General features: G+C 34.9%; 1 protein-coding gene across 2 annotated transcripts in view; it reads right to left on the bottom strand.

Annotated features, from left to right (window-relative positions):
* The window catches only part of MTMR8 (myotubularin related protein 8), a 101,123-nt gene that overhangs the window by 59,900 nt on the left and 26,338 nt on the right, over positions 1 to 14,885 (bottom strand). The window contains exons 2-4 of one of the 2 annotated variants that reach the window (XM_081277811.1): positions 11,215 to 11,293; positions 9,358 to 9,480; positions 5,913 to 6,075 (exon numbers count right to left, since the gene is read on the bottom strand). In XM_081277811.1, the coding sequence (XP_081133937.1) occupies positions 5,913 to 6,027 (115 nt within the window). In that variant the 5' untranslated portion in view covers positions 6,028 to 6,075; positions 9,358 to 9,480; positions 11,215 to 11,293. The remainder of the gene's footprint in view (positions 1 to 5,912; positions 6,076 to 9,357; positions 9,481 to 11,214; positions 11,294 to 14,885) is intronic. The other variant, XM_081277810.1, reaches the window with a different exon arrangement.

The following is a 14,885-nucleotide window of genomic DNA, read 5'->3' as shown; positions in this document are numbered from 1 at the left end:
ATAAATAAATAGGGGGAAAATTTCAAAAACACAACAGTTTCACCAAGCAGAAAGAAACGCGAGCAGTATGAAAAGACAAGGAAAGAAAGGACCACAAGCAATGCAGGTCAACTCAACTTTAGAAGAGGTAATAGCTGCAACAGATGGAATGTCAGATAAAGAGTTCAGGATATACATGCTTCAGATGATCTGGAGTCTCAAGGAAGACATGAGACAGCAAAATCAGACAATGAAAGATCACTTCGACAAGGAACTACATAAACAAATCCAGGAAGTAAAAGATCAATTTCACAGGGAGATAGAGGTAATAAAAAACAAACAAATAGAAATCCTAGAAATGCAGGAAGCAATAAACCAACTTAAAAACTCAATTGAGAATACTACCAGCAGAGTAGATCACTTAGAAGATAGAACATCAGACAATGAAGACAAAGTATTTCAACTTGAAAAGAACATAGACAGCTCAGCAAGTCTGCTAAGAAACCATGAGCAGAACATCCAAGAAATATGGGATAACATTAAAAGACCAAACTTAAGAGTCATTGGGATACAGGAAGGCACAGAGCTCCAAACCAAAGGAATAAACAATCTATTCAATGAAATAATACGAGAAAACTTCCCAGACTTGAAGAATGAAACAGAATCCCAAATCCTAGAAGCCTACAGGATGCCGAATGTGCAAAATCATAAGAGATCCACACCTAGACACATTATAATGAAGATGTCCAACATACAGAATAAGGAGAGAATTTTAAAAGCTACAAGAGAAAGGAAGCAGATTACATTTAGGGGTAAACCAATCAGGATAACAGCTGATCTCTCAACACAGACTCTGAAAGCTAGAAGATCCTGGAATAACATATTTCAAACACTGAAAGAAAATGGGTTCCAGCCAAGAATCGTGTATCCGGCGAAATTAAGCTTCAGGATGGAAGATGAAATTAAAACCTTCCACGATAAACAAAAGTTAAAAGAATTCACAGCTAGAAAACCATCTCTTCAAAAAATCCTTGGCAAAACATTACAGGAAGAGGAAATGGAAAATAACATTGAAAACCTTCAGTGGGAGGTAGGACAGTAAAGGGGGGGAAATAATCAAAGAGGAAAACAAATCAGGTTTAGTAACATTAATAAACAAATATGGCTGGAGGAACAAACCATATCTCAATAATAACCCTAAATGTTAATGGCTTAAACTCACCAATTAAGAGACACAGGCTAGTTGAATGGATCACAAAACAAGACCCAACAATATGCTGCCTACAGGAGACGCATTTGATAGGAAAAGATATACATAGACTGAAGGTTAAAGGTTGGGGAAAATCATACCACTCATAGGGACTGCGGAAACAAGCAGGAGTGTCCATACTCATATCTAATAAAATAGATTTCAAGCCAAAGTTAATCAAAAGGGATAAAGAGGGACACTACATACTGCTCAAGGGAACCATACACCAACAAGACATAACAATCATAAATATATATGCCCCAAACAATGGTGCAGCTATGTTCATCAAGCAAACTCTTCTCAAGTTCAAGAGTCTAATAGACCACCATACAATAATCATGGGAGACTTTAACACACCTCTCTCACCACTGGATAGATCTTCCAAACAAAAGTTAAATAAGGAAACTATAAAACTCAATAACACAATTAACAACCTAGACTTAATTGACATATATAGAATATACCACCCAACATCAAGTAGTTACACTTTTTTCTCAGCAGCACATGGATCCTTCTCAAAAATAGATCATATATTATGTCACAGGGCAACTCTTAGACAATATAAAGGAGTAGAGATAATACCATGCATCTTATCTGATCATAATGGAATGAAACTGAAAATCAACGATAAAAGAAGGAAGGAAAAATCATGCATCACTTGGAGAATGAAAAATAGGTTACTGAATGATCAATGGGTTTTAGAAGACATCAAGGAGGAAATTAAAAACTTCTTAGAGTTAAATGAAAACACAGACACAACATATCAGAATCTATGGGACACATTGAAAGCAGTTCTAAGAGGAAAATTCATTGCTTGGAGTTCATTCCTTAAAAAAAGAAAAAACCAACAAATAAATGATCTCATACTTCATCTCAAAATCCTAGAAAAAGAAGAGCAAAATAACAGCAAAAGAAGTAGAAGGCAAGAAATAATTAAAATCAGAGCTGAAATTAATGAAATCGAAACAAAAGAAACAATTGAAAAAACTGACAAAACTAAAAGTTGGTTCTTTGAAAAAATAAATAAAATCAACAGACCCTTAGCCATGCTAACGAAGAGAAGAAGAGAGAGAACCCAAATTACTAGCATACGGGATGAAAAAGGCAATATCACAACAGACACTTCACAAATACAGAAGATAATCAGAAATTATTTTGAATCCTTATACTCCAATAAAATAGAAGATAGTGAAGGCATAGATAAATTTCTTAAGTCATATGATCTGCACAGATTGAGTCAGGAGGATATAGGCAACCTAAACAGACCAATATCAATTGAGGAAATAGAAGAAACCATCAAAAGACTACCAACTAAGAAAAGCCCAGGACCGGATGGGTATACAGCAGAGTTTTACAAAACCTTTAAAGAGGAACTAACACCAACACTTTTCAAGCTATTTCAGGAAACAGAAAAAGAGGGAGAACTTCCAAATACATTCTACGAGGCCAACATCACCCTGATGCCTAAACCAGACAGAGACACTTCAAAGAAAGAAAACTACAGACCAATAGCTCTAATGAACCTAGATGCAAAAATCCTCAATAAAATTCTGGCGAATTGGATTCAAAAACATATCAAAAAAATTATACACCATGATCAAGTAGGATTCATCCCTGGGATGCAATATACGGAAATCAATAAATGTTATTCACCATATTAATAGACTTAAAAATAAGAACCATATGATCATCTCAATAGATGCAGAAAAAGCATTCGACAAAGTACAGCATCCCTTTATGTTCAAAACTCTAGAAAATTAGGGATAACAGGATCATACCTCAACATTGTAAAAGCAATCTATGATAAGCCACAGGCCAGCATCATTCTGAATGGAGAAAAATTGAAGGCATTCCCTCTAAGATCTGGTACAAGACAGGGATGCCCTCTCTCACCACTTCTGTTCAACATAGTCCTTGAAACACTGGCCAGAGCAATTAGACAGACAAAAGAAATTAAAGGCATAAAAATAGGAAAAGAAGAACTTAAATTATCACTATATGCAGATGACATGATTCTATACCTAGCAGACCCAAAAGGGTCTACAAAGAAACTATTAGAGCTAATACATGAATTCAGCAAAGTGGCAGGATATAAAATCAACACGCATAAATCAAAGGCATTCCTGTATATCAGTGACAAACCCTCTGAAACGGAAATGAGGACAACTACTCCATTCACAATATCCCCCCCCCAAAAATAAAATACTTGGGAATCAACCTAACAAAAGAGGTGAAAGACTTATACAATGAAAACTACAGAACCCTAAAGAGAGATATTGAAGAAGACCTCAGAAGATGGAAAAATATACCCTGTTCATGGATAGGCAGAACTAACATCATCAAAATGGCGATATTACCAAAAGTTCTCTATAAGTTCAATGCAATGCCAATCAAAATCCCAACAGTATTTCTTGTAGAAATAGATAAAACAATCATGAAATCATATGGAATAATGATGATGATTGGCTCACAGCAGCCCCAGCAACATCTAGCTGATTGGCTCCTCTGCGGTGATGTTCATTGGGCTGTTTCCCTGCCCTTCAGACTGCCAGCTGGAAGTTTGCTGGCAGCTGGAAGTTTGCTGGGGCCCCTTTGGCTGTGGCTCTCAACACCCAGAATAGCAAAAACAATGCTAAGCAGGAAGTGTGAATCAGGCGGTATAAGGATACCAGACTTCAAACTATATTACAGAGCAATAGTGACAAAAACAGCATGGTACTGGTACCAAAACAGGCGGGTGGACCAATGGTACAGAATAGAGGACACAGTAACCAATCCACAAAACTACAACTATCTTATATTTGATAAAGGGGCTAAAAGCATGCAATGGAGGAAGGATAGCATCTTCAACAAATGGTGCTGGGAAAACTCAAAATCCATTTGCATCAAAATGAAACTGAATCCCTTTCTCTCACCATGCACAAAAGTTAACTCAAAATGGATCAAGGAGCTTGATATTAAATCAGAGACACGGCGTCTGATAGAAGAAAAAGTTGGCTATGATCTACATACTGTGGGATCGGGCTCCAAATTCCTCAATAGGACACCCATAGCGCAAGAGTTAACAACTAGAATCAACAAATGGGACTTACTCAAACTAAAAAGTTTTTTCTCAGCAAAAGAAACAATGAGAGAGATAAACAGGGAGCCTACATCCTGGGAACTAATCTTTACTCCACACACTTCAGATAGAGCCCTAATATCCAGAGTATACAAAGAACTCAAAAAATTAGACAACAAGATAACAAATAACCCAATCAACAAATGGGCCAAGGACCTGAACAGACACTTCTCAGAAGAGGACATACAATCAATTAATAAGTACATGAAAAAATGCTCACCATCTCTAGCAGTCAGAGAAATGCAAATCAAAACCACCCTAAGATACCATCTCACTCCAGTAAGATTGGCAGCCATTATGAAGTCCAACAACAACAAGTGCTGGAGAGGATGCAGGGAAAAGGGTACACTTGTTCATTGTTGGTGGGACTGCAAATTGGTGCAGCCAATTTGGAAAGCAGTATGGAGATTTCTTGGAAAGCTGGGAATGGAACCACCATTTGACCCAGCTATTCCCCTTCTCAGTCTATTCCCTAAAGACCTAATAAGAGCATGCTACAGGGACACTGCTACATCGATGTTCATAGCAGCACAATTCACAATAGCAAGATTATGGAACCAACCTAGATGCCCTTCAATAGATGAATGGATAAAAAAAAGTGGCATTTATACACAATGGAGTATTACTCTGCATTAAAAAATGACAAAATCATAGAATTTGGAGGGAAATGGATGGCATTAGAGCAGATTATGCTAAGTGAAGCTAGCCAATCCTTAAAAAACAAATGCCAAATGACTGCTTTGATATAAGGGGAGTAACCAAGGACAGGGTAGAGACGAAGAGCTTGAGAAGAAGAGTAACATTAAACAGGGATGAGAGAAGGGAGGGAAAGGGAGTGAGAAGGGAAATCGCATGGAAATGGAAGGTGATCCTCAGGGTTATACAAAATTACATATAAGAGGAAAGGAGGGGTAAGAGAAGAATAATACAAGTGGAAGAAATGATTTACAGTAGAGGGGGTAGAGAGAGAAAAGGGGAGGGGAGGGGAGGGGAGGGGAAGGGGGATAGTAGAGAATAGGATAAACAGCAGAATACATCAGTCACTAGAATGGCAATATGTAAATCAATGGAAGTGTAACTGATGTGATACAGCAATCTGTATACGGGGTAAAAATGGGAGTTCATAACCCACTTGAATCAAACTGTGAAATATGATATATTAAGAACTATGTAATGTTTTGAACGACCAACAATAAAAAAAAAGAACTATGATAAACAGCTCTAATCTTCCAGTTGGAATTGAAGGTAGGAGTAGGAATAGTGGGCCAAACATAAAGCCCAAAGGACAAAAGGAAATAAGACAATATCTATTAAACATCTACTATATACTTAGTGCACAGTAAAATGAATGAATGTATCTAAGCTTCAAAGCAACCACCTTAGGAGTTTTACTCCCCCTACTTTTATAGGTAGTAAGCTAAGTTCAGAGGTTATATAACTTGTCCACATACCACAGATCTGGTAATAGAGCCTGGATCTAAACTCTGACTAACTATACAGCCCATGATCTTTCTATCATGATTCTCTGGAAAAATTATTTTAAATAAAAATGCTATCATATACCTGGCTGAGAAAGCTTGAGTAGTGAAATATAAACCTCCTCACACACAAGGTCAGAGTCTAAAACAAAGTGGGCCACCCGGAAATTCTTACAGCGGAGGATCAGAGGACAGCCCATGCTAGTGATGGGCAACTTCTCCACAGTGGCAATGTGATGGAGTGCAATCTGCAAAACAGAAAAGAAGCAAGATAAACATACAGATGTGTGCTAGCTCTATCATTATCAGTGTTCCTGACTCTCTGTAGTGATAACAGCATGGCCAGACATGTAATCAGATGGACAACCTACAACATCCTTTGCAAGACACAATGGAAGAATCTCAAACAGAAATAAAACATAATAATGGCAAAACAATGAGAAGCAAATAGCAGTGTTAGACAAATTCTCTAAACTCACTGATAAAAGATAAACAGGTTTAGTGGATTAGCTCAGCAGAGATAACTTCTCCATGTTACAATGGAGTTTAAAAATCATAGAATAATTATCAGAAGAAAACAGAACTTCCTCTTTTTAAGTGTTCAAAATTTGAATTATTATTCATTTTATTTTTTCTGCATTTATTGCTATTTAATTTGAAATTCTATTTTATTATATTTTAAATTTGTGTTTATTTTTTAAAATTTTTTTAGTCATACATGATATTAGAATGTATTTGAACTTCCTTTTGTTCTAACAAATTACTAATTAAAATAGTGGTTAATAATCAGTATTGTGATTACTCACTAGGTTGCCCATGACTATTAGCTACTTAATCCCTATAAGAGTCCTTTGGGGTATAACCACCCTATTTTAGGAATAAAGAGATAAAGGCTCTAAGAAGTGAATCCTCATGAGAGTTCACACAGCCAAGAAGTAGCACAAATAGGATTTGAAACATGGAAATCTAACTCTATAGTCATTCTGAAAACGCTAGATCTGGAATTAGGACATAATAAAAACATTAGGAAAAAAATGTTGTCCCACATTTTAGACTCTAATGACAGCAAAGCAAAAATGTCAGATGAAGCCAGGTTCAGTAGCATGTGCACACCTGTAATCCTGGCAGCTCAGGAGGCTAAGGCAGAAGGATCTCGAGTTCAAAGCTAACCTCAAGTAAAAACAAGACACTAAGCAACTCAGTGAGACCCTTCTCTAAATAATATATAAAATAGGACTGGGGATGTGGCTCAGTGGCCAAGTATCCCTGAGTTCAAACCCTGGTAACCCCGCCCCCCCCCCCCCCCCGCAAAAAATGTCAGATGATTGCTTTGGTTCACAATAATGCCAGCAAAAAAAAAAAAAAAAAAAAAAAAAAGGCATAGAGAGGGAAATGGTAAAAGAAACTGTCTAAATAATGTAATCCTCTCCTTATAAATCAAAAAGCCACAGAAACATTTTTATCATTTGATGTTTTTCTCCATATATGTCTCTGATGTTTCCTGCAACTACAGACCCCAGATGTGCTCTTTCCATTCTTCTCTTCACCCCAATTTTATTGGTAAGTCATCTCATTCATGAAATCTTCCAGTTATATCCACTGTCTAAGAATGGGGCAGGTGGGCTGGGGTTGTGGCTCGCCTAGTACACTTGAGGCACTGAGTTCAATCCTCAGCACCACATAAAATGAAATAAAGATATTGTGTCCACCTACAACTAAAAAAACAAATATTTAAAAAATGGGGCAGGTATGGAGATCATTCACATATGCCTAAGAGGAATTTTAATATTTTGTCAAACTCAGTTCCTCCCATGACAGTTTTGAGGATACCTGAAAATCTCCCATGACAGTTTTGAGGATACCTGAAAATCTCTTGATAATGTAATAGAATTTAATGTATTAAATTTCAAGAAAATCAAAGCCCTGACAGTCAATGTGGGAGACATGTATTTGGATGGTAAAACAATGATCACCAAGGCAAACAACTGTGATAATGGATATACATAATAAATAATTATCTTAAAATTCTTTTTTAAAATACTGTGACTTTTTACATATGAGGTTGTATCTTCCTCATTTTGCTGTAATGGGAGAGGAGTGGGGACGAAGACTAATTGGGCAGACTACGATTGGTAAGAACTTTATTAATGATACTGATTGGGTAAATAAGCCCCCTCTGACATGCAGAAATAAGTAACTTAAGTTCTCCCTTCTAGATCCTACCCACTGGGTTTGAAATACATGCCAGCAGGAACAAATTTTGAGACATTTAAACTGTCTATGAATGTAGGTGGACAAGAGATAAGCTCATGGCACAGTACTAAAGAGCTGTTTCCCAAAGTATTAGAACTGGGAGAGTATTTACTAATTACATAATCTAACCACCTAATTTTACAGATGGGGAAAAAACTCAAAGAGGGAGAATCACTTATGTATGGTCACATCACCAATTAGCTTCAGATCCAGCTAGAATAAGCTCTCCAGATTCCACTTGTGGCATTTCTTTTATTGCAGCAAAATGAGGAAGATACAACCTCATATGGAGAAAGTCACAGTATTTTTAAAAAGAATTTTAGGATAATTATTTCATATGTATATCCAATTTAATTTATTTTCCACTCATATGCCAGTACTTATTATATCCTATGCACTGTTTTAAGCACTTAAAAACATTAACTTTGTAATTCTTATACCTTGAATTATCAATGTATTATTATTATTCCTATTTTGCATGTGAACAAGTTAATCACAAAAAAGTAACTTGCCCAAGGTTATAAAGGTAATAAATAATTAAGCTGGGATTTCAGCCTGAGCAGAGTGGCTCTAACGTCTGGGATCTTAATACTATGCCATATATATGAAACATGTTGTATTTGTTATAAATGAAGAGGTATAAGCATAAATCTAGCTAGTGACTAAGATTAAATTATGATGCTGCTTTAGGACAGGAAAATAATGTTAAGGGTACTAAAGTAGTTACAAAACACTATTCAAAGGAAAAACAAGAAACACACATGTACACTCTCACACACATGCAGATGAAATCCTGTCTTAGTACAGAGAGAGTTTACTTCAGTGCAGCCCAGGGTATATGCCATGGGGCCTAACCATTAGCATCCTCTAAGAGCTTTTTATGAATCCAAATGTTCAAGGGCTCTCTAAGGGGTTGAGATTTTTTATTTTCCACAAGCCCCCAGATGACATGGATGCTGCTGGTTCTTGGACCCTGACTTTTATGCAGCAAGGCTTTCCATTATTTCAGGATACTTAGCAATTTAAAAAGTTCAGAAAACAAGCAGAAACTACTAAACCTAAAATAACTGAAATAAATCTCAGGAACACTCTCATGACTACACCCAATAACTTGAGGGAAGAGAAATCCTACAATTCAGGCTACAAAAAGACTCTTAGAACCTATTTTTGAAGAATAGTTTTCACAGCAATTCAACAATGCTGCTGAAATTTCAAGGAACTACCATACATGTATACATAACTCTTTGAGATATTTTTATATTTCTTCTCAAACATACCCATGTTTCTTTCCTGGCTGTAGCAGAAGCCTCCACATAGATCAGGTGTGTTGCAGTAAGATACAGAATCCCATTAGCTGGTTTCTTACCCACATAACGATCCAATAACTTCACATTTTCTACCTGTTATTTGAGGGAAAAAAATACCATTATCAACTCACTATCTGTGACTAAAGTGGGAGAATTCAGAACAAGATAAATGCTGTCAATTTGCTACAAAAAATACTTTGAGATTTTCCACTTCCTGCCCAAGAAGATGAACTAGTATGATCTGTATTTCTTTTTCCTAAATCAGCCCAGGGAAATCTATAAAAGAGGGAAACATGAAATCTAAATAATATTAAAAATCTAGACAATGTTTACATGATGGGAAGGATATGGATGGAAAATAAACAGAATCTGAGAGCCTGCTGAAATATTTATCTTGTTGGAGGAAAGGTTAAGTTATTTAATGTGTAGAAAAATCAAGAAGGGTACATAACTTGAGGATACATCTTAAGTTACTAAGCAAGAACAACATAAAACAGAAAGGAGAAAAAATGAAAAGAAAGTACTATAATTGACAGTATAAGATGAAATACCAAAAAAGGTCCAACATAAGAATAACTATTAAATGTACCTGAATTAAACTAACTAATTAAAAGACAGACTTACAGATTGGAATAAAGTAAGATTCAACAATATTCAGGCTAGAGAGACACACTGTAATATAAGAAGACACAAACAAATTGAAAATACTTTTTCAAAAGATACACCAGACAAATATGAACCAAAATAATGTTGAGGTAGAGCTCTCAATATATGACAAAATAAAATTTATGTGACAAAGAACAATAGGACAAGAAGATATATCCATTATACACATGTATACATTTTCCAATAGTTTCAAATATATCAAAGCATCTAGTAGAACCAGAGAGAGAAAAGGAACAAGTACACTTGAATATTCTAATATTCTTCTATTAGGAACTAATAGATCAAGCAATCATAAAAATCAAGTAGAGATAAGGAACACTTTTGCATTATCAATAAAAAATTCCAGGTATTATATAGAGAGTAGAAGTACAAAAAATAAAGCATATAGAATCATTCAAAAAACAAATAGAATTTTCCAAAAAAAAGACCATAATTATGGTTGTAAAGGAAGACTCAATAAATTTCAAAGGTTCAATATATAATTCTATGTTTTCCAATCACAATGCAATAATATTAGAAATAACAAAATAGTAGTCAAAATTAGCATATGTTTGAAACAAAATGGTCCATTACTAAATTAAACTTGTGTTAAGATAAATCATAAAATAAATATTTTAAAGTGAATGAAAATAAAAACACAAATTAAAATTTGTGGGACAATTAAAGAGAGCTAAGAAGGCAGTGTGTAGCTTTATATACATTTATAGTTTTATATATCAGTGTATAGCTTTATATATCATTAAATGAGAGAGGCTAAAAAAACTAGTTAAGAATTCAATGTAATGGAAATGGCAAAATAACAAGGAAGAAGATGGATAGTAATTAATAAGCAGAAAATCCTTTTTCACAGACAGAGAAATGCATCAGAATTTGACTCTTTGAAAAAGTAAATAGATATTTTATAAAGATGAGAAAAGATTTAAATAAATAAAATACAGGATGAAAAAAGGAAAATAATATATAAAGTTTTAAGTGAGTATTATATACAATAGGCTAATAAATTGGAAAGATAACATGAAGTAAAAAAAAAATCCCCCCCAAAATAAAATGACAATGATAGTGAAAGATTTCTCCTACCAAAAAATAAAAAAAAAACTACTCAGCCCCAGATGATATTATAGGTGAATTCTACCAAACTTCCAAGAAATAGTTAATTACTACCTTATCCAATTGATTCCAGTCACTAGAAAAAGAATGAAGTTTACTCAGTCCATTTCATGAGGGTAGTGTAATCTTGATTCTAAAATCAAATAAAGACAATTATAAGAAAAGAAACTTTAGGCCCATTTCACTTATGAAATGCAGATGCAAAAACAATTAGCACCATTTTTAGGGAAGATAATCATCTACTTAAAAAATTCAAAACAAAAAATCAAACTATAGGAACTAATATGAACAGAGTTCAGTAAAAATATAAGATAGACGATCAACCCACAAAAATCTACATTTTTCTTTACCAGCAATGACCACTTAGAAAATATAATGAAAAATACTGTTCACACTAGCAACAAAACCTATACAGAAACTTGAAATTTTACCAAGCACATACAAGATCTTTACAGAAAAAGTCTTTAACTCTAGAGTTAACTCCCTAATAAAAGATGTAGAAGATAATCTAAAGAGATTGCCATGGTTTAAATATGTTCCCCAAATTTCATGCATCGGAATGTTAATCCCCAAAGTCATATGCTAATGGGGTTTAAGAGGTACAACATTTGAGAAGGAATTAGGTCATGAGGGCTCTGTTCTCATGAATTAATTAATGTATGTATTCAGATTAATGGATTTATCCAATTGATTCCAGTCACTAGAGTTATCAAGGGAACAGTTTTTGTTATCAGTGCAAGCTTTCTGTGGCCAGCTTGCTACATTTCTAACGTGATACTTTCTAATCAGGCCAAGTAGGAAGGCCCTTGGTAGATGATAAACAGATATTAGTAACATGTTTTTGGATTTCCTAGCATCCAGAACTTTGAGAAATTAATTTTCTTTATAAATTACCCAGTATCAAGTATTCTGTTATAGCAACAAAGAAAATGAACTAAGACAGAAATGAAGACATCTTTGTTGTTATATGGGACAACTTCATATTACAAAGATGGCAATTATTCCTCAAACTAACCTATAAATTCAAACCAGTCTCAATCAAATTCAAAGTGGATTTTCCAACAAACTTATACTAAATCCAAACAGAAAAATAAGTCCCACAAATAACTAAATAATTTTTTTTAAAAGAGAAGACTAGATAGAGGAAGATTTGTTCTACTAGGTAGCAAAATATACTCAAAGCTGTAGGAATAAATAAAAACTCATAGTACTACCACAAGAACAGAAAAAGAGACAAATGGGGGAAAACAGAGCTGAAAGGCAAACTCATATATAGATGGGAGTCTAATACAGCATAAATATAGCACTGTAAATTGATGGACAAAATATAAGATATGTACTAAATATGCTGGAGGAAACAGTATCATTACATAAAGACAGAATCATAACCTTATGTAACACAGTATACAAAAGTGGACCCTAGATGTGATTATATATGAGGTAAAACTATAAAGTTTCTATGAAAATACTACAGAATACCTTGGATCTATGGGCAGTGAAAGACTTTTTAAAGGTTAATAACAGTATGGGAGAAAGTATGTGCAACGTTTAAAATGAATAAGGAACTACTATTTAGAATATAAAATTGACTCCTACAACTCAAGAAGAAAAGAAGGCACTAACAGAAATATATATAAAGCATAAGAGTAGGCAAGTTACATGAAAGAAAAGCCCAGATATATGCAACTATGAAGAGATGTTTTTTTTTAATAAAAGAAATGAAAATTAAAATGAGATATTAGTTTAGTTCTATAACAGAAAAAATTAGAAATCTAGAAAATGTTACATGTTGGTAGTGTTTCAGGGACACAGAAACTTCATCCACTAAGCTGAGGTGTGTCCACTCAGGAAGGCAATCTGCCATTACTTAACATAAAAATTACTTATCAATTCTATTCCTGAAAATGATCCTGAAAAAATATTCATATAGGTCCATAAGAGGAAATGTACAGGATGAAAATGTTCAAATTTTGAGAATAGGCAGGTTAGATGTGGAAGAATAGTATGCAACAATAGTGCTAATAAGAAGCAATGGGCTATGGTGGGCACAGTGGCACACGCCTGTAATCCCAGCGGCTTGGGAGGCTGAGACAGGAGAATCACAAACTCAAAGCCAGCCTCAGCAACTTCTTAGCAACTTTGAGGCACTAAGCAACCTCAATGAGACCCTGTCTCTAAAAATAGGGCTGGGTATGTGGCTCAGTGATCGAGTACCCCTGAATTCAATCCCCGGTACCAAAGAGAGAGAGAGAGAGAGAGAGAGAGAGAGGAGCAATTGGCTATAGATACATATAACATAGATACATGGATGGGTAAAAGAAAATATGTACAATTTAGGGGAAAAGTAAGAAACAATATATAATGAAGATATCAATACAAACATTGTTTTAAAGGACACATTCAAATATAAACAATCACATCAATTACATTAGAATGTTTGTGTATGATGGGGAAGAAAATGTTGGAAAGAGGCTAAGTAAATAAATAAAAATGTGAGATATCCTTGCATAGATCAATAATAATTATGTGCCAGGAACTGAGGAACAGGTGATGAACTCAATACTATACAACAAAGATTATAAAAACAGAAGCAAACATACAAGCCCCTTTTCCTTAAACAAAAAAAAAAAAAAAAAAAAAAAACATGGGAAATAATCTTAGATACTTAAAAAGGTGATTTATAATGTTGGCCTCTTTATCTCATCTGTACCCAGGGTAAAACAGGATTCTAACATGCCCTTGGGCATCATGACTCTCATTTACAAAGGGAGGAAAGAAGAAATGAGTGAGATCACACTGAATGCGAAACCCTCAGTCAAATGCTTTTTTTTTTCATTTTGCATATTCACATTCAGGCATCATTAGCTCGAAGTATATCAGTATAACAAATTATTATGCAGGCAAATTGCATATGGCTGAAAAGGATGACAATAATGATTTATCACCTCTTTTCCTGGAGACATTTAAGAAAAGTAAACCCATATATTTACTGAGGCTTTTTCTTAATTCTCTTCATGTGTCCCAATAAAAAACATCATAAATATGTTTTATTGTGTATTCTAATATACACCACATATACACACATGTGTGTGTGTGTGTGTGTGTGTGTGTGTGTGTGTGTGTGTTTATGGAAATATTATCAAGACCACTGCTATAATTTGAATATGAAATGTCTCCCAAAGGCCCATGATCATGTGAGCCCTGGTAAAGCTCACATTAGCATCAGATCTTGTTATTAACCATATAATAATGGTTTTGTATTCATACAAGATGCAAAAGTACTGGGGTCGTGGAGGTTTCCACTGATACTTCAAAGGAAAGACTGTGAGGCCAGATTGTGTGTAGCAGGATTAGAGTCTAGTAATCAGCCACTGGTGATGTGACAGAGTGATATGTGAAGCTATGAGAGGGAAACCAAGGCTGTAATGGAGACCTCAGAAAGTTAGAGATGCCAGCAAAAAGGAACACCTACTGATGGAAGCTAGAGAAAGAAGGCAGAGCCAGCCCAAGAGAGTGGCCATGTGGGCTGCAATCAGCAAGGGTGAGGAGGTAGGGCTGCCCAACACCTCTGGAACTCACATCACACTACCATGTGCTTCAGATGCGTGACATGGAACTATATCATTTAGTATTTTCCCTACTTGATTTCTGTCCTCCTTTTCGCTAATCTTTCCTTTTTAAGCCCTTATTCTTCCCTTGTGAAATAGAAAATTTTATCCTATGCC

The sequence above is a fragment of the Spermophilus citellus genome, assembly GCF_964194105.1.
Source record: "Spermophilus citellus genome assembly, chromosome: X".
Lineage (NCBI taxonomy): Eukaryota > Metazoa > Chordata > Mammalia > Rodentia > Sciuridae > Spermophilus > Spermophilus citellus.
This window is presented reverse-complemented; position numbering and strand designations above follow the sequence as displayed.